The sequence below is a fragment of the Phoenix dactylifera genome, chromosome 8 (genome assembly GCF_051530095.1).
Source record: "Phoenix dactylifera cultivar Ajwa chromosome 8, Ajwa_hap1_PhDact_Kaust_v1.1, whole genome shotgun sequence".
NCBI classification, from domain to species: domain Eukaryota; kingdom Viridiplantae; phylum Streptophyta; class Magnoliopsida; order Arecales; family Arecaceae; genus Phoenix; species Phoenix dactylifera.
The window spans coordinates 18,354,121-18,377,332 of NC_143197.1; the positions used below are offsets into that span (position 1 = coordinate 18,354,121).

The 23,212-nt window shown below is 39.9% G+C and overlaps 2 protein-coding genes across 6 annotated transcripts in view; one reads left to right on the forward strand and one right to left on the reverse strand.

Moving 5' to 3' along the window:
- Positions 1 to 201: 201 nt before the first annotated feature.
- Positions 202 to 15,910, reverse strand: ABCI1 (non-intrinsic ABC protein 10). Of its 4 annotated transcripts, XM_039116534.3 has the most exons (4): positions 5,671 to 6,058; positions 4,637 to 4,735; positions 3,764 to 3,802; positions 202 to 1,209 (listed from the first exon to the last, which is right to left on the reverse strand). In XM_039116534.3, exon 4 carries the CDS (start codon positions 1,141 to 1,143, stop codon positions 469 to 471), a length of 675 nt encoding a protein of 224 aa, XP_038972462.2. In that variant the 5' UTR covers positions 1,144 to 1,209; positions 3,764 to 3,802; positions 4,637 to 4,735; positions 5,671 to 6,058; the 3' UTR covers positions 202 to 468. The 4 variants fall into 4 exon arrangements, with proteins under 4 accessions (XP_038972462.2, XP_088559091.2, XP_038972461.2 ...); XM_088702965.2 differs by lacking the exons at positions 4,637 to 4,735; positions 5,671 to 6,058 and adding an exon at positions 15,738 to 15,910; XM_039116533.3 differs by lacking the exon at positions 3,764 to 3,802.
- A 1,015-nt stretch (positions 15,911 to 16,925) lies between these two features.
- Positions 16,926 to 23,212, forward strand: part of XRN3 (5'-3' exoribonuclease 3) — a 45,551-nt gene continuing 39,264 nt past the window's right edge. The window contains exon 1 of one of the 2 annotated variants that reach the window (XM_008810769.5): positions 16,926 to 17,320. In XM_008810769.5, the coding sequence (XP_008808991.1) occupies positions 17,117 to 17,320 (204 nt within the window). In that variant the 5' untranslated portion in view covers positions 16,926 to 17,116. The remainder of the gene's footprint in view (positions 17,321 to 23,212) is intronic. The other variant, XM_008810768.5, reaches the window with a different exon arrangement.

Below are 23,212 nucleotides of genomic sequence, written 5' to 3' on the forward strand. Positions count from 1 at the left end.
CAAAGACTGCCCATCTGCACAGCGTAGAAATATAAGGACTTTACTTGATCCATCTAAAACATCACAAAATAAAGCAACACAGATTTTCTTCAATTTATTAATTTATTTAACATAGTTACCCTTTCCCAAGCAATACTGCATTAAACACAAAACAAAGACTGCCCATCTGCACAGATAATGCTTAAAAGAACACTTCGAAAGTTTAAAACAAAATGTGTAAAGCAAAATTATAGGAATTTGTTTAACCAGTACTTTAACAATAAGGGATGACTTTTTCTAGCATAATTTTTAGTACAAAAGAACTTTCTCCAAATTCCAACAATCTTCAAAACAACATGGGCAGTAATCAGTGATTTTATAATGACAGTGGACATGATAATGCAACCTAACAAAACTGATTGAGATACGGGTAAAATTAAATATATAACATGACTGGAGAACATGATCAGTTTGTGATTTATGCTTACATCAACGAACCAGATCAACTAAAGTTTTCCTCCTTGGAAACCTTTGCGGGAGCCTCAGAGACATAGCATCCTCAATCTTGATCGGTAGGTGAGTTGCCACAAAAACAATTCCACCTTTCTTCCGGTGCTCTGCTATTATATACTCCAACAGGCAGACTCCTTCATCATCCAACGCAACTGAAGGCTCATCAAGCAGCCAAATCTGCCTATCTATAGCCAGCAATCTAGCCAACTGTACCCGCTTCCTCTGCCCCATAGAAAGCATCCTTGCCTTCTCATTTGCAAGCCTACCTAACCCCATGAGCTCGAGAGCCCCCATAGATTTCCCGCATTTTCCTTCCAAGACTTCAAACCACTCAACATTGTCTAACACAGTTTGTTTATCCACTATGCCATCTTTTAACGATAGCCAGTTAAGTTGAAGCTTGTATTGTTGGAATACTCCAGGCGATGTGATGTCATGCCCCTCCCAAAGGATCTCACCAGCAGAAGGGCGAGAGAATCCAGCTAGCATGCGAAGAAAGGTTGTCTTCCCAGAGCCATTAGCACCAGTCAATACAAGAGCAGAGCCATCATGCATAGAGACATTAATATTGCGGAGGACAGTCTGAGCATTACGCATGCAGGAAACATTGTTTATGAGGATGCGTGGAAGTGGAGGTTTCAGAAGGGGCATTATATTTACTGTCACAAGGTTAATTCTAGACTAGAATCCGCAATTTAAGATATTCCAACAAAGAACCTACAGCAGCATATGAGAAAGATTTTGAGTCAGCACTTCAAGTAAAATAAATGGTTCAATCAGAAAAAGAAAAAGCAAAACCAATAAATGTTTCACTAATTAATGTAAAATAGGGATAAAAAATTGAACATGGTAGCACTTCCAATAAAGCTATTATGATATGCAACATCAACAAATTCTATAGAATTTAGAGGTATACAAAAACAAAATAAGATAAAATTAGTATCAGAGAGGCCTATTTGGCTCCTCTCACCTTTATATCACCGAATCCGTCCCCATGGCTCACCAAAGAAAAGAAATAAAAAAAGAAAAGGAATAAGGAAGGGGAATAAAAAAGAAAACAAAAATGAAGCCCTAAATCAAAGAAATGAGAAAGGAGAGGAAGGAAGAGGAGGTTAGGAGCTTTGGGGTCGGAATACCTTTCCTACTTCGTTCGTCTACCATCACAAGCGATCTCATAACCTTCGTTCTTCTTCCTAATCGCTTCGCTTCTCTCTCTCGCCCCTCAATTTTTTTCCTTTTTTTTTGACTTGGTCTGAGTGAGAGAAGGGGCACGGCTGGTTGTAAGCCCTCTAAGAAATTGGCCCAATTCAATCCTAAATGGAATGGGCCATTCTAATGCCAACCCACAGCCATTTTTCTAATCCGTTGGGTTTTTGTTTTGCTTTTCACAAAATTGGTGTTTTGCTGAGTTTTCTCATGTTTAGGATGGGATTGAGATGGTATATTGGTGTAGCACTTGTTTCCCGTTTGCATATTTTGGGATGTTTGTCAGGGCCCAAATCTGCAAATTAGCCCTTTTAGTTCCCAATAAATATGATCAATGACACAATTTTTCCATTCTGTTAGATGTAGAGCATTTAACTTCAAATTCATTAAATCTTTATCTTTGAACTTCCATTCTGTTGGTTTAGGAGCTTCTCTCTCTAGTGATTCCCATGGACTCTGATTCCCAGTAGATTTCTTGATGCGAGACCTTCAGACGCACTGGAAACTCCCAGCTAGTTTTAGAATCATCCTCCTCACTGAAGGTTATCTAATCTTTAAACCTGATAATGCTGAAGACAGAGATCAAGTATTGCTTCAAGGGGCCTTGGATTATTTTAGGGAAAATCCTTGACCTAGAAGTCTAGCATCCTAACTTTCGGCTTAAACCTAATAATTCTCCCATGCCGCTATTTGGATGTCCACCAAACTTGCCAATAGAACTCTGAAATAGGGATAAGGTCATCAAAGTAGCAACGACAGTCGGAAACCTCTCTTCATTGATAAACTGGACAAATAAGGCGTCTCCAACAGATTTTGCAAGGGTGTACGTCCATGTTAACATCACAAAGTCCTTACGGTCAAGAATCCATGTCTTTGCAAAAGAGCAGTAGATTTGGTAGCAATTTTCATATTAACATATCCTGAATCTCTTTTTTCGTTGTGGAGGATTGGTACAACTTGAGGACTTTTGTACCTCCAGATGGTGGAGGTACCCGAGGAGGAAGGGTTCATGGTTGGAGGTGCTTGTATGGGGAATGGATAGTTGCTACTAGGGTTTCAATTAGGAAAGAAGATCAAAAGAACTAGGTCAACCCAAAACAAGCCAGGCAGTTCAACCTACTTTGGATCAGTCAATTGTGTCAACTCAAGTGAGAACAATACGGGAACGGATGGTGGTTAGAAAATCTTGTAAGAAGGTTGGGACATGTAGTGATATTGGGAGGGCAGAGAGCCTATAAAGGCTAAAGGAGAGCCTCCCTTTAAGGTTGGGACATGTAGTGATATTGGGAGGGCAGAGAGCCTATAAAGGCTAAAGGTGAGCCTCCCTTTGTTACCTTAGATGCGAGCAACGACTCTCTGGGCCTCTCCTCTGCCACGTCAGAGTCCCACCTAGTGGAAGTTGTGGCTACAAGCTTCTAGGAAAAAGAGGCTTATGTGGGTGATCCTAAAAAGAGGAAAAGGAATACTCACCACCCAAGCCTTCCCCCAAATGCTGCTGGCCCGTACAGAGGCAATGCATTTGTTTCTCCAAGATGCTCCCAATTGAGGACATTGAGACCATAGATGGTCCAGATTGTGCTATAACAGAGGTTTAAGCCCAATCTATTGGTCGCCCAGGTGCAGAGCAAGTCCCCAGTCCTCTAGGTCCAACCAATAACGGCACATTAATTCAGCCCAATTAGCCTAATTGAGACTCATGTTGCTCTAAGTTCTCATACTCTGCATCTAAGGTCACTTCTACTAAGCTTCAACTTTACTAACCACTTTGCATCTGCTGGTGACGACCAGAGGGGCAAATGTGGCAAAATGGAGGAAGCAAAATGAGGCCTTCTGTCACGCCCCGAACCCATCACCCAGGTCCGGCACGCGACCGGCCGCATGAGCCCTAGAGATCATGCAAGGCCTAAGATAAACAATATCCTCATAAATGCCAAAATCAATAATTAATGTATTTAAATCAAATCCAACCAAAATATACCGAATGATTACATAAATTCAAATGTCCATAAATAAAAGATAAATTGACTTCTAACTATCTAGCAGTCTGACTCCAGATCGAGCTCACTTCTTGTCTCATCCGACAGATTCTACGAATTCAGTGCCTCTGAAAAAAAAATGGAAGTGTAGTATGAGCTTTTCCAGCCCAGTAAGAATCCCAACAGCCACACACCATAAAATCATAAAATAATCAAGTATCAAAATATATATATATATATCATTTCATCATTTCAAAAGCTCAACAAACAACAAATATATGTAATCAGTACATATACACAAATCCTTTGTTGTTTTCACATTATGTGATCCATTCCCGTATTACTCAAATTCCAAAGTTTTCAAACTTTTCATTTCTGGCGTTGGACTAACCAAGATCATGTCCCAGTCCAAGACTGCACAAATCCCACGCATAAGCTCGTGGCAGCTATCCCACGCGTAAGCCCGTGGAGGCTATCCTACGCATAAGCTCGTAGAGGCTATCCCACGCGTAAGCCCGTGGAGGCTATCCTATGCATAAGCTCATAGAGGCTATCCCACGCGTAAGCCCGTGGAGGCTATCCCACGCATCAGCTCGTGGCCGCTATCCTACGCATAAGCTCGTAGAGGCTATCTCATGACAAGGTTAGTCCAACCCATATTACATGTCTAGTTTTACATGTTCAATCACATTCCCATCACATCACATATTTTCATAAATTTTCAAAAATATGTTATTTCTTTCCAAATGAATTTATCTCAATATTTTCATTATAAATAACATGCACGCCTCATAGGTGCCGCATCAACTCATAAACAATAACAACATAATAATGAAAATATGTTGATAAAAATTCATCTCATATGTATCATATCAACTCACAAGCAATAACATCAAAACCGTAAATAAATCCAACGATAAATCAATATATGCATAGAAGTGCTCAGATGTAGGGATTCTTACAGAGATTGTAGACTGTCACAATTACAGATCCGGATCACAACTACGAGCTGGGGTGCTGAGTCCCCTGATCAAAATCTCCTGGCACCGCCGACTCTTCCTCTACAACATCAATTATAAATCACAACTAAATTATTTAATATTTAAATATTCCAAAATATAATTCACATCTACTATGGGATCCATCACCAGATTCCCAAACATCTCAATCCCTCCAAATCTAGGGCAGTCGGGGTGGCCCGACTCCCACCTTGTACCACCGGCCTATGTCGTCGCCAGCCGTGGCCGCAGCCACGCCGCGACGATGATGGCCGGTCCCGGTAAAGAGACCAACATAAAGAGATGATTCCTCTCTCTTTATGGTTGGGAGTACATCTCCCTTCCTCAAATCTTTTTGATCCAAGGGCAACAGCCATGGTGGCTGTGCCCTCTCCTTCCCCAACCCGACAACAACTCAGCCACCATTGGCCGAACCATCATCGGCCACAACTCCGATGATGATGGCCGGCCAAGAGAGGGAGGGATGAAAGAAAAGGTCGGCAGAGGTCAGAAGGCCCTCTGCCTTCTTCTTTCCTAAGACAAAGAACCCCCCCTTCTTCCACCATCATTGACAGAGGGCCACCGTGATGGTGGCTCGGCTCCCCCCAACTCGACGGCAGCAACGGTGGCCCACGACCACCACCGTCGCCGTCGCCGCCGGTGGCCAGCCGCCATCGTCGCCGGTGGCCAGCCGCCATCTTCACCGCCGACGAGAGGGAAAGGGGAGAAGGGAGGAGATGGAGTCACGAGGAAGAAGACCTCGGATCCATCACTTCCCTTCTCCAATAAACCCTAGAAAAATCCCTCTCCGACCTCCCATATCCCGACCACCCCACCGCCATGGACCTCGGCCATTCCCGGCGGCCGCCGGCGGCGAGATCCGAAAGAAGGGGGCCGAAACAGGGGTACCCTGTTTCGGATCCCTCTCCGACGGCTTCACCGGCCAAAACTTCACCAACACCACCCAAAAAAACAAAGTAATGAAGCACAAGGCTTACCTCGGTCCGGAGGGATGCTCCGGCGGCCCTTCCGGCGAGGGTTTGGTGGAGAAATCCGTGAGTAAACCCACGGATCCAAGGCCTCTTCGTGCGTTGATGGGGATCCTCCTTCTTGACCGGCCGGCTCACGAGATCTGCCGCCTTCCCGACGCTCAACTCCTCCGGCGAGTCGGCTCCCTCCAGCGATCGACCTAGCGCCGCCGCCGCCTCCCCTTCGCACTCTCCCTCTTCTTCCACGATCGTGCCTAGGGCACGATCGTGATAAAGGGGATGGGCCCGGTCTTTTCGGGCCGGCCCATCCGCCCTTTCCTTTTTTTTTTTTTTTTTAATTTTGGGGGGTTTTACACCCTCATAGCAAGTGGATGATTCTAATTCCAGGCAAACACATGGTGGATAGGGAATAGGTAAACCCTGATTACCCTCATCACTCCTTATGTTGATCTTATATTGGAATTATATGGGATATCAACGCTCTCCTTTTCAATTATGCTAAAGAGTATATTCGAACCCATGATCCTGACACTTGTTGTTTCTTTAAAACTAGGATTTCCCTTGATTTGGTTCATATATTTTAAAGGCTTTTGGTAATGTGCGGAGGGTTTGTACTTTGTACCATCCTGGTGAAGGGTCTAACTTGGGGAATGATTATTATTTGGAAGGTTGGTATAGGTGATATTGACTTTTGTGCTAGTTGTAATCAAGTTACCTTTGAAGTTATCTCTTTACCCAATTCTTCTCCTTGGCATATACTAAACTAGGGGTGCAAGCACGCTGAGCCGAGACAAGTACCTGGCTACTTGGGCTAGACTCGAAAACTAAACAAGCTGCTTGAGTTCAGCTCAAACTCAAGCCAAGCTCCGCATTACCTCTTCGAGCTTGGCTTGGCAAAGTCTAAAGCCAATCTTTAGTCGAGCCAAACCAAGCTTTTCCACTATATACAAACAAAAGAGATGTTCATGCTCAACTCATTTATGAGCCAAGCTTTAAAATGTGCTTAAGAACAATTCAATTCCTAGCTAAGCTGAGCACAAATAAGTTTTTAGGCTCTTAGAGAGCCGAGCCTGAGTTGGTCATAAGTAGCTTAGTTCATTTTCATCCCTAGCTAAAACCAAAGTTCCCCTGAGGAGGCCTGTGTGGCAGCAAGCTTCTAAAGCGATTGATCTCAATTCTCCACTCTCCTTATGGGAGATTTTATTTGTATTATTGCTAGCTCAAAGAAGTGTGTTGGCAAGAAATTTATGGTGGCTAATAATGCTAGAGAGCATGATTCGCCATACTGGTCCGAACCGGGCAGTATCCGGCATATCATACCGTACTAGTTCGGTACTGGTACTCGGTACGGATGACGTACCGACCCTTAGTATGCCGAAAAGACTCCGTACTATACCATATTAACACAGTGCTAGTGTGGCATCGGTACAAGATCCGGTACCAAGATGGCGAACCTTGCTCGAAAATATAAGACCTTTCATTGTGACAATAGGCTTACTGACCTTTGGCTCCTAGTACACCTGGTGTAATAGTAACCTTAGATGTGCTAGGATGTGAGAGCAAATTGATTCAGCTATGGTAAGTAGGGGATAGATTGATTTATTCCCTAAAGATCAGGTTTGCCATCTTCCCCGTGTCGCCTCTGATCATTGTGCTTTATTGCATTCAATCAAATATATAAAAATAAGTCTAATCCCTTTCAAGTCTTTCTCAAAACTAAAAACCAAAATCTATTTGATAACCAGTGTGGTTTTTTCTATCTGAAAACTGGAAAAAGAAAAAATAAATACCGCCATAGTATAATAATAAGAAGGTCGCACACTAGTAAGCTGTTTTTCCTTGCATACTAATAAGTTAAAGGAAACAATATAGGAAAAAATGAATTCAAACCATAAAGGATTGCATTAACATTTTAAATGAAATACATTGTAAATAAATATATTATATGCAAATGAAACTACCAAAAAAATCAATTGCTTTTAATTTTGGTGATTGGCATCTAGTATCAGCCATTTACTTGCAAACAGGTCTATTGGCTCAGCCATATCCAGGATCTAATACTTATCCCAATAAAAATGATTCTTTGAGATTTTTTTTGTGGAATGACGAAGCCACAAAAATGAGGCAGCACAGAAAAATCAAAGTCGATATGCACGAAAAAAAATCAGAAGAATGAAAAAAAATTATAACTTCTGCAAAAATCTCCCATTAATCAGACAACTTCATACAATTTTAATAAGGATTTTTTGCGCATATACCCTCTTAAATATTGAAATTTGTGTGAATACCCTTCCAAAATTGATATATATACGTATATCCTCATTACACACTAGTTTTGTTTGTATACCCTTTTTTTTTTTTTGCATATGCACGCATGCCATCTAATGCCGGTAAGAAGTTAGCAGTTTAAAATTGAAATGATGAAAATACTCTTAACGGGCAAAGCAAAATGTTTATAAAGATATACATGCAAATAGCAATTTTAAAGGGTATTCATGCAATTTCATATATTAAGGAGAGTATACACATAAAAACATCCTCAGATTTGTGCATAAAGCCCCTTCTAAATATTGGAATTTGCCTGTATGCCCTCCAAATTGATATTTACGTGCATGTCCTCCCAAAATACTATTTTTGTATGAATACTTTTGACATAGTGATTCAACTAACGTGATTAGCCAAAATCATATTTATTTAAATTAAAAATTAATTAAATTTATGAAAGTATCTCATTATTTCTAAAGCGGATAACATGTTAACAAGTCTTTTTCTTAAGCAATATTTTTACGAAAAATATTGAGAAGTAGGCACTAGATAAATCCGAGTGTTAAAATAGGTTGAAATAAAAAAAAACAAAATTAGAATTTTTTGCATGTAAACCCTCCTAAATATGTGAAATTACATGAATACCCTCGCAAAGTGTTATTTGCATATATACCCTTATAAATATTTTTTTGCATATTTACCCATTAAGGATAGTTCAACATTTTTAATTTTAAATCGCTAATTTTTTGACGGTGTTAGATGGTGTGGGCACATATGCAAGAAAAAAATAAAATGAAGGGTATACATGCAAAATAAGTATTTTATAAGCATATACATGTAAATATCAATTTTGGAAAGATATTCATGTAAATTTTCATATTTAGGAGGATATGTACATAAAAAACTCTTTTAATAAAACGCAATGCACACATAACATACTTCAAGAAAATGCATCAACCCAAAAAGATTATTTTTTTTTTCTGAAAGCATTAATCTACTAAGATTACATGGCTAATTAGAAGGATTAATCAACAAGAAGAGGACAAGAAAAGGAGGAGGAGGAGAAGAAGAAGGGGATGGGGTTGGTTGCGAGAAGAGGAGGGAAAAAAAGAAAGACGAACGGGTTGGTGGTAGCCTAGAAATGGGCCGGACACGATTGGGCCACTCTTCCGCCAAGCTTGGCCCAAAATTTCTCTCAAGCTTCGGGCCAGATTTAGGCCCAAAAATTCTAGATAATCCTAGCTCGGACCCGACTTGAAACCAACCGGCCTGACCAAAATTAGCTCGATTGGGACGAAAACAAGGCCGACCCAATTTGTCCTAATTGGGCTCAAGCATCCATTAGCAAAAGAAAACCTGGACAAATTGCCCTTTAACAATAATCAACTTAGATTCAATCACCCAACTTCTTGCCTTCTCGGGTATGACATTCATTCCTCACCGAAAATCACACTCTACTGAAATCTCTTCATTTATACTATTACCTCTCTATTCTGACTTAGGCATCTGAGGGTTCTACGTCGAAAATTCTCCGGCAAGTAGACTTCTTGTAGGCCACCAGTGGAGTAGACCAACACCTGACACATCAACCATCCTGCTCAGCTTACCTCCAGCTGCCTTTAGGGTCAATCGGTCTGCCCTCCCACCTCGGTCCAAATTCGGTGGCAACAGATTGACGTTAGGAGGGCCTCCCTCCAACTACATCAATATCAATTAAAAGGAGAGACAACAAGCATGAGGTCGCGAGACGCCTCGGGCGCATCGCATGCTTCGCAACGCTACACTCTGATCTTCCGAGGGTGGCTGCAGAGCCTAAAATCTACTTTGTCAGAACAACCTGTCGCGCCTGTGGACAATGGCCAGTTCAACCTTCTCACTCAACAGGTGCAGGTGCAGGTGCTAACCGCGGCGGTCCAGGGCTTGCAGCAGATAGTGGCGAGATCGAACCCGGTCCGATCGAAATCTGGCCAACCCAGCCACTATTTTCAGTCGCTGGCACACAGCATGCGCCTGGTCAGCTACCCCTCTTAGAACCGGAATCCCGAGCGGTTGCATCAGAGTAGACGCACCAAGAGGAGCGGCTCTGGACGGTATAGGAAGTCGCATGCTCCAAGCCCCCATTCCGGCGAAGACTCCACTTCGAGTCTCTCGCCTCTTCGTCAAGTGAAGCCCCCACCCCAGTGGGTAGTTGATCTCAATAGGAGAATCGAAGAGATGGGCCGACAAATTCAGGCACTCAAAGGACAGGCTCCGAGGGCGAACAATGATCTCAACTTCTTCTCGGAGCCCCCTTCACCAGGCAGATCATGAAGGAACCGACCCCACTTTGGTTCAAGATGCCTCATGTAGAGTCGCACGACGGTACCTCGGATCCTCTGGATCATTATAAGAGCTTCAAGACCCTTGATAAGAGAAATAGTTGACACCTCGACCTCAGGCCAGACTTAGCATATTGACATTGGACATGAACCAAGGAGAACTGTTAGACTATAATAGGTGAATGAGAAAATAGGCTGCAAAATGACCCACTTGAAAGGGTGCTTCTTAGAAGAGGTATGTCTCTTCAAAAGAGTTGCATCTTTTCATTGCATCTTTGTATGATGCATCTTTTCATTTAAAAGACATGACTATTAGCATGAAAGACATAACTATTCATAGGGATGTGTCTATTCATTTGAATAGAAAAGACATGTCTCTTCACTTGGTGTCTATTCTGAAAAGTCACCATAAACTCTATAAATAGAGCCTTCCTCCAACCATTCTAAACATGGAATTTTTTCAATTCATCTAGTTCTCTCATTCTAGAGTTCTTAGAGAGCATAAGTGAGTTCATTCAAAGAGAGTACAAAAACTCAGTTTTTGTTCGCCGTACAAACAAATTGGTGTGCTCCTTTTGTTTGTGAAGATCATTGTATCCTGGGAGGCAGACGCTCACGAGATCCAAAGCACCTGTGTGGAGGGCGAAATCTGTCTTAAGGACATAGTGTCAAACACTAGCCTTGATCTAACATAGTTGAATCTTCATTTGAGGTCAGATTTATTTATTCATATATTTATTATTTAATTTATTTTACAAATTCACAATACACACAGACAACAATCTTAAGACAGATTTCCACTTTTTATATTGTGTATATTGTGATTTTGTATTTATTTAATTATTTACAAATAGTTTTATATATACACTTTATATTTCTGTTTGCAAAATTTGTTCATTGTTGGTTTGCATTAACTTGACAAACTAAATTTTGATATTACTCATTCTAATTTGAGATTATTCATTTATTTAGTAATTAGAGATGGCTTTAAGTTCAAGCAATGTGGTGCCTACCGCCATTCCCATTGCCTCACATGTGAGCCATGGAGAGAAGCCCGAAAAGTTCAATGGGAACGATTTCAAGAGATGGCAACAAAAAATGTTGTTCTATCTCACTACGTTGAATCTTGTGAAGGTTCTTCGTGAAGAGGCTCCTATTCTTGCCGAGGGTGAAGAGAATGCTCAAACTATGGCCGCTGTAGAAGCATGGAAGCATTCTGACTTTCTATGCAAAAACTACATTCTTAATGGATTGGACAACACATTATATAATGTGTATAGTCCTCTCAAGTCGGCAAAGGAACTATGGGAATCCTTGGACAAGAAGTACAAAACGGAAGATGCTGAAACAAAGAAGTTCGTTGTGGGCAAATTCTTAGACTACAAAATGGTCGACTCCAAGGATGTCATAAGTCAAGTTCAAGATCTCCAAGTGATCATCCATGACATTCATACTGAAGGGATGATACTAAGTGAGTCTTTTCAAGTGGCTGCAATTATTGAAAAATTACCACCACTTTGGAAGGATTTCAAAAATTATCTCAAGCATAAGCGCAAGGAGATGAAACTTGAAGACTTGATTGTTAGATTGAGAATTGAAGAAGACAATCGAAATTCTGAGAAAAAGGTTGGAAACCATTTCATGGAGTCCAAGGCTCATGTGGTGGAAAAGGGACAAAAGACCAACAAAAGAAAAAGAAAGAATAATGATCAACAAGATACCAAGAGTGGCAACGGAAAGAGATTCAAGGGAAATTGCTATGTGTGCAACAAACCCGGCCATCGTGCTAAGGATTGTCGCTACCGAAAGGCACACGAGAATTTCAAGAAAAAGTCTCCACAAGCTAATATAACCGAGGTGGATAAGCTAGCTTCGAATGTTGCAGAATTAAATTTTTCTGCTGTCATATCTGAAGCAAATTTGGTTTCCAATACCAAGACATGGTGGGTAGACACTGGGGCTACTCGACACATATGTTCTGATAAGAATATGTTCACCTCCTATGAAACAGTTAGTGGTGAAAAACTATTCATGGGTAATTCTGCCACTTCAAAAGTTGAAGGCAAGGGCAAGGTTATATTGAAGATGACTTCGGGAAAAGAACTTACTCTAAACGAAGTGCTGCACGTGCCTGATATTAGAAAGAACCTCGTGTCTGGGTCATTGTTGAGCAAAAATGGCTTTAAGTTGGTTTTTGAGTCTGACAAATTTGTACTCACTAAAGGTGGAATTTATTTAGGCAAAGGGTACGTGAGCGAAGGGCTCTTTAAGATGAATGTAATGACTATTGTACCATCTATTAATAATAAGAATTTATCTTCTGCTTATATTATTGAGTCCTCAAATGTGTGGCATGGTAGATTAGGACATGTTAACTTTGATACTATGCGTAGATTGGTAAGTTTAGATTTATTGCCTAAATTTGATATTGATACTAGTAATAAATGTGAGACTTGTATAGAATCAAAACTAACAAGATCCTCTTTTCATTCAATTGAAAGAAGTACTGAACCTTTAGAATTGATACATACTGATATATGTGATTTGAAAAATATTCAAACTAGAGGAGGAAAAAAGTATTTTATTACTTTTATTGATGATTGCACAAGGTACTGCTATGTGTATTTACTTAGAAGCAAAGATGAGGCAATAGATATGTTTGTCCAATATAAGGATGAAGTTGAAAATCAACTTAGCAAAAGAATTAAGGCAATTAGAAGTGATAGAGGTGGTGAATATGATGCACCGCTTAATAAGTTCTGTCAAGAACATGGCATTATTCACCAAACTACTGCGCCTTATTCACCTCAGCAAAACGGTGTTGCTGAAAGAAAGAATAGAACTCTAAAAGAGATGATGAATGCTATGTTGATAAGTTCAGGATTACCTCAGAATTTGTGGGGGGAAGCTTTGCTTTCTGCAAATTACATACTCAATAAGTTACCCCATAAGAAAACAAACAAAATCCCTTATGAAGCATGGAAAGGTAGAAGACCTTCCTACAAATATTTAAAAGTGTGGGGGTGTTTGGCTAAGGTATTAGTTCCTACTCCCAAAAAGAGCAAAATAGGACCTAAAACCATTGATTGCATATTTATTGGATATGCAAATAATAGTAGTGCTTATAGATTTCTTGTGCATAAATCTAATATTTCTGAAATACATGTCAATACAATTATTGAATCTAGAAATGCATCATTTTTTGAGAATATTTTTCCATGCAAAAATATAAGTGATACAAGTTCTCATAAAAGAACTTATGATGTTGCAACTAGTGATATGGATCATGAGTCCATTGAAAAAGAAAGAGGCAATGAAATTAGACGCAGTAAGAGGGCAAAGACTGCAAAGTCATTTGGTCCAGATTTTCTAACATATTTATTAGAAAATGAGCCTCAAAGCTTCAAAGAAGCAATGTCCACTCCTGAAGCACCTTTTTGGAAAGAAGCTGTTAATAGTGAAATTGAATCCATTATGCAAAATCACACATGGGAATTGGTAGATCTTCCACCTGGAAGTAAACCTTTGGGTAGTAAATGGATTTTCAAGAGAAAAATGAAAGCTGATGGATCAATTGATAAATATAAGGCTAGACTTGTGGCAAAGGGTTACAAGCAAAAGGAAGGTATTGATTATTTCGATACCTACTCGCCTGTTACGAGAATAACATCCATTCGTATGCTAATTGCTATAATAGGTGAATGAGAAAATAGGCTGCAAAATGACCCACTTGAAAGGGTGCTTCTTAGAAGAGGTATGTCTCTTCAAAAGAGTTGCATCTTTTCATTGCATCTTTGTATGATGCATCTTTTCATTTAAAAGACATGACTATTAGCATGAAAGACATAACTATTCATAGGGATGTGTCTATTCATTTGAATAGAAAAGACATGTCTCTTCACTTGGTGTCTATTCTGAAAAGTCACCATGAACTCTATAAATAGAGCCTTCCTCCAACCATTCTAAACATGGAATTTTTTCAATTCATCTAGTTCTCTCATTCTAGAGTTCTTAGAGAGCATAAGTGAGTTCATTCAAAGAGAGTACAAAAACTCAGTTTTTGTTCGCCGTACAAACAAATTGGTGTGCTCCTTTTGTTTGTGAAGATCATTGTATCCTGGGAGGCAGACGCTCACGAGATCCAAAGCACCTGTGTGGAGGGCGAAATCTGTCTTAAGGACATAGTGTCAAACACTAGCCTTGATCTAACATAGTTGAATCTTCATTTGAGGTCAGATTTATTTATTCATATATTTATTATTTAATTTATTTTACAAATTCACAAAACACACAGACAACAAGAACAACCTTGACACTAGCCAAACATCTAACCAACCGAGATCAGTGACTTCAGTCCTGATCGAGGAGGAGCCATCAACCAAGAAGAACAATCAATATGTGTCAGCAAGGACTGATAGTCCTAACAACCGACAGCTCTGGCAGCCGCAGTCATGAAAGAACCACGGCCTGCGCCCTGCCAGCACTATCTGCCATCCATGTGAACTGATTCCACACTGCGATCGTACTACCGGCCGTTATCAAGCTATCGTTACACGCCATGTTAGGTTAGGTAACGACAAAATGAGCTCTCCTATATAAAGGAATAGTCTGGGAGACCTTAGGTAGCAAAGATATAACACTTGCAATATTACTCACAGAGTCACACTGTTGAAATCTTTCATTTTCACACTATTGCCTCTTTATTTTGACTTAGGCATCGGAGGGTCTCCGCCGAAAACTCTCTGGCAAGCAGACTTTCTTGCAGGCTATCTCTGGAGGAGCCCAGCACCCGACACCCCAACCGGTCTGCCCAGCTCGTCTCTAGCCAATCTCAGGGTCAACTGAGCTGCGCTTCAACCTCAGACCGGATTCAACAGCAGCAAGAGGTTCTCAAACCTCTTTTCTTTTATGAAGAAGATTAGCCCTCAATATTTTGGTATCAGGTAATCAATATATAAATTTGTTAGCAAATCCATCAGTATTTCAGCATCTCACTATCTCTTCTGAAATTTTTTTCATTTACAAACATAAGAATAATAATAAAAAACTGATTAATAGACATTTGTGAATTTAAACACTTTTCTTCCACACGATAATATGAATATAAGAAATGTTTTGGATTTTTTTCTATTCATCATAGTTATAGTCTATACAAAGCATCAGGCACAGATACAACAACCATTGCATTTTTTTCCATTAATGCATGGTTGCTGGTATCTCGGGGAGAACACTAGCCGCAAAACTGGAAGAGGAGGGAGAAGCGGCGGAGGCGAAGAGAAGAAGAAGACATCTCCAAAAGACATCCTCTTCCATGGCATTTTTTCCCCTTAATGAATGGTTGCTGGTAGATTTGATTCACATCTCAAAACTGGAGAATACATCTCCAGAATCCTAAATTCAATAGGACAGCATCTGCGAGTGCCTCGCTTTGTCCACAGGCACCGAGAGGGGGGGTGGATTAAGTGGATTCTACAGAGGAAGGGAAAGACGTACCTGAATGCACCGCTGTCGGCCGACAAGAGAAGAGTCGCATCCGCCCTGCTCGGACCGGAGACCGGCGTCCGGCGACGAGTCGAAGGACAAGCCTTTCAGGGACCAAAGGATCGGAGTGGAAGAGGATGGAGAGGTGGCGGAGGCGAAGAGAACCGTAAGGGTCGCTAGCTACGCCTGATAAGGAGACCGGAGATGAGGGGAGGCCGGAGGGGACTTCTTCGAGAGGAACCTAGCGGCCAGCGATCAAGTCAGAAGACCGGTTCGTGTCTTCGAGAGAACCACTGCTTGGCTGGTTTGGTCGGAACACGTTAAGCTTCCTTGAGCCTAATTTGGACCTCAAACCGGGCTGGCTCCAAGGCCGAACATATGGACTTCCTTTACTACCTAGGTAAATTTAATTATTGATCATAGATACTCCTACGCAAAAACTAAATATAGTAAATTTAGGTTACATTTAGTATCGCTGTCAGTGTTTCAGTTTTTTGAAACTGAAAAACGTATTTCTGTTTATTCTTCCTGAAAACTAAAAACTGAAATATGTTCGATAACTGTTGTTGTTTTTTCCTGTCTGAAAATTGAAAAAAAGAAAATGAATGACACTACAATATGCTAACTAGTCTCAAAAGTATTATTTGGGTTTCTTTTTCTTTTCTCTCTTTAGTTTTTGGTTTTGGGTGCCGTTGTGGTGGGGCATGGACGACAGATCCTTAGGGTGATTCGAGCGGTTGCTAGGGCTGCTGCATTGATAAATCAGCAAAGACGTGATGGTGGTAATGGATTAAGATTTGCTCTGACTCCAAATTGACATTGGATAAGCTCAAAAGATAGAAAATATAGAATGTTGTGGTATAAAACTGATGCAGGACAGAACTCAACGGGCTAGACATAACTCCTCAGCTCGATTACATTCCAGGCTCAAATCCAAGCTCAAGCTCGGCTCCTAATCCAAGCAATCCCAACTTGAAACTTAGAATAGAATATTCCGATCCAGTAGGACAAAATGCTATATTGACCGATCTGGTCCCAATCCCACTGGAATTCGGACCCTACTCCATCTACTTGACCATACCCGACCCACCGAGACGCAAGAGTCTCTGAATACTTATCCGCTACAAATCGGGTCAGCTATATGTCGGATCCGCATTAATCCGATCCACTTTCCAGGCCATCGTTCGGGCGTCATGACTTAACACGTTAAGTTGCTGACGAAGAGTGGATTTTCCGAGGAAATAAGATTACCTTCCTTCCTTCTCTCTCTCATGCCGCCATCTATCTAGGGTTTCGTTTCCTCGTCTTTTCTTCTCTCGATCGAGAGCTCAGCGCTTGGAGGAGAAAGCAGCGAGCGAGAGGGGTCGAGAACGACAGCGAGATAGGGAGGGATGGGGGTTCCGGCGTTCTACCGGTGGCTGGCGGAGAAGTACCCGATGGTGGTGGTGGACGTCGTGGAGGAGGAGCCGGTGGAGATCGATGGCGTCAAGATTCCCGTCGATACCTCCAAGATCAACCCTAATGGCATGGAATACGATAACCTCTACCTTGATATGAATGGTATCATCCATCCCTGCTTCCACCCCGAGGATCGAGTAAGCCTCAGCTATCCTCTTCCCCTCTTCCCTTATTTGCCTTTTTTTTTTTGGAGTGCCGCGGTGGGGGGACAAGATACGAGGATAATGTAAGGGGGGACGGTTGTCTAACTGGGTTTTGTCTTGTTCAAGATTTGGTGATGAAATTTGCTCGCATTTTTTTTTTCACATGGAAAAACATTTGAATTCTGAGAATATAATCAGAAAATGTAGAAATTTTTTAATGGATAGAGTTAGAGACATGTTTTATCACTTACCTTTCTATTTTGTTTATCGTGAATTTTATTATGCGGCCAAGCACTCAGGAAACATTACAAAGGTTTTTTTTTTTTCGGTGAAAATCCGGGATATAAGAGTGATCTCCATAATACAGGTGGTTTTAGGTAGTCGAAATGCTACTATCCAATAAGATTTTTCCTATAAATATGCATGGTATAGTTTTTTTTTTTTTTGCTGCTTCTGCTGTTGTTGCTGTTGATTTATTAGGCTGATGGTATATGATATTATCATGGCAATTGAATTGTATACCTCCTTTTGTCATCTATTGTATGATGGTTAAAAATGATTTCGAGGAATGATTGGAGGAACAGGGTGGAAGCAAAGACTTTAGGTTGAATTTCATTACTATTTTAATGCAAGCTCAAGGGGAAAGCAAGGGCTGCAGGAAGGGGGTGAAGGTGGAGAGCAGCAGGGTGAAGCAGAGGAGAGTGCAAAATTTGGCCTACTAAATGGGGTAGCAGAGGATAGAGAACAGAAATCGAGAGATGGTTGTGTATTGGGGACTGACAGGTGGCAGCAAAGGGAGAGAGCATGGTGCAAAGAGAGAGGGAGATGCATTCCTGGCTTAAGGTTCACTTCTACAGTGATTCAGAGAATAGTTTTTGAGATAACTGATGTTTTGGGTCTGAAGGATCTGTTCTTCAGAAAATCTGGGTATTAACAAATTTGTGGTAATAGAATAATAAAAGTATGATCTGTTGATTCCTAAGATTTAAAAAGGTTTAGGATACATAATGGGTGTGATGCAATGCCTAGGATAGGGTTGGAGCAAGCAAGCTGAGGCTGCTTTCCTGAAATATAAACAGAGTTGAAAACATGGTAGCCGAGGTAGGATGCTTAGTTACAAAAATAATTCTAGGTATTTCAGAATCATGAGACCAAGGCCAATGAAAATTTTGAAGTGTAAGTGGAAGATAGCCCAATACCTGTTTTAGATGTAACTAAACTTCGAAAGGTGTAGTATAAAGTCGGGAAGAATGGTTTACAGCATTAGAAAACAGTCTGTAAGGTCTGGTTTTGGGTTTGGGTTTATCGTGATTTTAGGGATGGCATCTGGAACAAACAGCAGCATGCTGAAAGGAAAGGGGGGAAGATCCCGACCTTCCTTATGGGAGGAAAAAGTCCATATCCATCGATGGGCCACAGTTTGAAAATAAAGTCATCGTTATCATTGTCACAGCTTCCCATCAAAACATGGGTTTATCTAAGTTTGCAAAACATATACTTTAAGATTTCGATGGAATGAATGTCGAGATATTATTTGAACCTCCAGACATGCACTCTGCAGAGTTAGGTCTCCCATCCAAATTAAAACTTAATCCTGTTGTGGGCCCAATCCAAAAGGAACTTTGTTCAACTGCCTCTCGTTGCATTTTTTTTATTAAAATGAACCTATCAAGAAAAAAGAAATTTCTTGATCGAATGTTCGAGAAATATATATCATTTATACGCACAATGTAAATCTGCACTATCATTTCTTCTAGAGATGAAATAACTCCATATGTCTCACATTAATGATGGTTGGAATGCTTATAGTTCAAGTGCTAAAGCAAGATTTTCCTTCTTGTTTTGCTCCAAATCCATGTGCTCCATAATTATGCTTAAGCAAATAAAGTCCTAGTCTCATCAGATATGAATCGCCCGTCCTGGAAAAAAAAAAGTCCTAGTGAGAATTGATGGATAACAAATACTGTGTTGCAATTGTTGCTGTTATCTAGATTGATTTTATAAAATAATGGAGTGATAGATGATGATCTATGCCATAGAAAAGGTGATTGGTAGATAAAGTGGAGAAGTGTTGTGCTTTTGAGATGTTGTCTATGGTCCATTAGTTGGTGACTTAAGTGAAAATTTTATGGAATGGCAATAAGTCTAGCTTGTGTGGTTCAAAAGGTTGCAAGTAGAGAGGATCTAAGCAAATGAGACGAACATGATAAAAATGAAAATGTTGATGTTTATATTTGATTAAGAGTAGAATGACTTGATGAATGAGTACATTAGAGGTAGTGTGGAAATTATTGAGGTTAAAGTGATATGGAGCTGATTAAGATGGTATTTGCATGTGAAATGATGATATAGAGAGGCCTTGGCGAGCTAGGTGCTGGAATTAGAATTGTTGAGAAGCATTTAAAGACGAGGTAAGATCTAAGTTAACATGGATGGGAAGTTTGAGAAAGAATAAGGAAAGCATATGGGCGCCCCAATGCACGAGGCTCCTGCCACTATGGGGTAAGGGACTTATCGTCATGCGATTTGAATTCGTCATAGCCAGGCCAAGGTGGAGCAACCTTATCATTGCACCAAGGCTCACCGTTCAAAGGAAAGCTTACAAGGGCATCTGAGGTATCCCTCACTAGAAATGATTGGTGGAATAGAGTTCTATGAATTTGAAACCATATAGTTTTAACAATGCTTAATGGTTGTGGGTGTATTATTGATTCAGTTATAACGTAGTTTTTAGCTTATTCTCGAGAAGAATCTTCGTGGATTTTTTTAGGGAACGAAGAAAAATTAAATATTGTTCTTTTTAAAGTAGTTTCATTGGAGTTTGATCTTCTACCTACTAATATATAATGCGAAAGACATTGAAGCCCACTACATCAAAGCATGAAGCTGCTAAGGCTTTGTTTCCCTTGCATAGGATTTACTTGCCTCGTGTATTGGTTTCTTGAGGAAAAAAATTGGGTTCTTTAACCCCATTGGCCCAAAAAACTATGGTTCCCTTCACAAGCTCGAGCTGTGAAAAATGAAGCATGAAACCCTTTTTTTTGTGGGGGTTTAGTGTCTGAAGCTGCGAATGCTTCATTCCAAAAAAAATGGTGTGCCCAAACCATACTACCCCCAAAAAAACTGTTTGGTTTGCTTGAACACGCTGAAAAAAATGAAGCTGAGGGATTTTACATGGCCCAAGCCTTTCATACTCTTTAATTAGCTTTATTTTGAAGGACATTGAAAGTGCTCGTTTAGAGTTGCAATTGGGTTGGGTTGATGCATGATTCTACCCGATCTTGACTTGATTCAAATTTGATGAGCCATAGGATATGTCAGGGTCAAAAATTGGACCCGATTTGAAAATAGGATTGACTATGGATTTTGTATTACCCGACTTGACCCTACTGGTGTATCGTCCGAATCTAATTTGGATCAATAAAAAATGGGACCGACTTGACCCAACCAGGACCCGATGTGACTTAACCTAAAAACTCAAATGATATAAGACCTGTTTTCCATCACTCTAAATGTCCTTTTCAATTCATTGAATAAACTCTCATTTAAACTCATCCCTCTCGCTTCATCTCGACCACCTCATCTCCTCTACCTACTTTCATTTAATTATATTTAAAAATTCATGTTTGTTTTGGTGGATTCTTATTTATATCAATATTTATTTTTTAACTTGTAGTTTGTAAGCTTGTGTCTCAAAAAGATCACTTTCTTGGATTAAATTATTTTTCTTAATGAAAATTCATGTTTAAGCTGGCTTTTTTCTAGTTTTATTTAAAAACTTTAGTAATTTTATATTTAGTTATCAACGACCATAATTAAGTTATAAAGAATCAGTTAAATGCTTGGTTGGAGTTATAGACCTCATCCTTCTTGGATTCAAACATTTCGATTTGGGTCTAGTTCATAATTGACCCCGATGCAACTCGAATGACCTATTGGGTCTAAGAATCCTTCTATGGACAAGACCTAACCAGCTGCAATCAGCCAATGGGTTGGATTCAGGTACAAAATGAAGACCTTAACATGAAACCGGGTCGGATCGGGGTCAAGCATGCCCCAGTTTGACTTGACCGATCTGCCGCTCTATATTCTTTTATCCTCTAACACGTAAAAGAAATGCACTATCTAAAAAAGGATTGGTTTATCAAATTATAAATGATGGAAAAATGTTCTTTCTTGCCTTGAATCTACAACACCACAGGGAACAGAAAAAAAATCCTTGCTTGATCGATTATTTTAAGCACTTTTCAAAAGAATCACAACCATATATTCATTGCACATGCATTCCACGTGCTAAAATGACTATCTGCAGAAGCGCTATTAGGGGTCAACTTGTATTTTATGAGAGTGAACTTAGCAATGGAATAAGGATGGATAGGTGTTTTGTGTGTGAATTGTGGGAGCATTGTACATAATTTTTCAAAATTGTTAAATGGATTATCTATAGGTTTTTCATTTGGTTGCCTTGTATTTTGCTCTCTTTTTTCTTTTCTTTTCACTATCAATTAATTAACAAGGAGGACCACCTGTAGATTGTCCCTTGGTAGAAATGGATGATTTAGGCAAGGGGACTATTTTTTTCATTTTTGTACGTCAATGTTAACTAGTAAGATTCATTGGAGGAATTCTCAACAACCCTGAAGCTATAGGGTTGGAATGGGAACGAGTTTTGGACATTGTTGCTTGTCTCTGATATGCAATGGCATTTTCTCCCCTAAATAACTTGAAGGTGTTGATTAATATTAACATGTTGAAAGCATTAGTTAAGGTCAACATGTTGTTTATTTTCTTGTAATGATTAATGGACTAACAGTGGGTCATTTTTTAAAGTTTTGATTGGATTTATGTCACAAATTAGGTGTGGTTTAGATTTGATTGATTGGTACATAGAAATGATCATGTGTGGAACATATTTCTTGACAATATTTGATCAAGGAAATCCATAAAAACCACGGAGTCATTGTGTGGTCACTTCTTGAATATGACTGATTGACAATTTAAAAATTCTCTCATTCTGGGTTCAAGCTATTCTTTTTAAAGCTGTTTGTTTTAATCTTTGTTGTAATGGCATTATGGGTTTTCTAAATGGAACAACAGTTAGAAGGATTTTGTGTGGAGGGGTGATGATCTTGGTGGTGGTTCATAGTTTAAGCGTCATTAAAATTACAAGGCATGGCAGTCCATGTAACTCAAAAAGAGGACAGTTTAGCTACCAATAGTTTGGATGAAATAATGAGGGCCCTTTTATGTAAGTAAATGGGGAGATTATGAATCAATTGACAAGTTCTTTTATTGTGTGTATTACTGTATTCTAGGCAATGATTTCTCTTTTTCTTCCTTTATTTTTTTTTATTTTTGGGGTGGAAGGGGTGGGGGTTGTTGGAGTGGTGGCTACTGGGCAGTAGGTGTGCTGTAAGGATAATACTGTGAATATCACAATCTTGATGGATATAGTGCTGGTTCAACTGTGAGAGTCAGTCGTGATCTGCAAAATTTTGTAGCGGATACAAGAAGGATTTTTATAACACTTCTATGGCTGGTCATGGCAGTGTTATAAAAATCCAACATCATATAGGAAAAAGGAGAAGACTTAGGGTAACATGGATGGAGGTTGTGTGGAAGGATGGGGAGAAACTTGGAATAACATCAGAGCTGGCCCTTAGTAGGATTACTTTGGTTAATGAGTATCCATAAAGCTGACTTAAATAGTTGGAAAACGGCTTGGTGATTATGATTATGATATAAGAAGGATTTTTATCTTTATATTTGTTTGTTTGATGCCTCTGACATTGACATTTTAGTAAGCGATTTGCATGCAAGTGGCATAGGTTTTAACAAATGGGTTTGTACATGGATCATATGTTAGATTTTTAGGTCCTTAGGGGT

Coding starts and splice junctions, on each gene's coding strand:
- ABCI1 (XM_008810766.5), bottom strand. CDS start 1,143: ATGCCCCTTCTGAAACCTCCACTTCCACGCATCCTCATAAACAATGTT.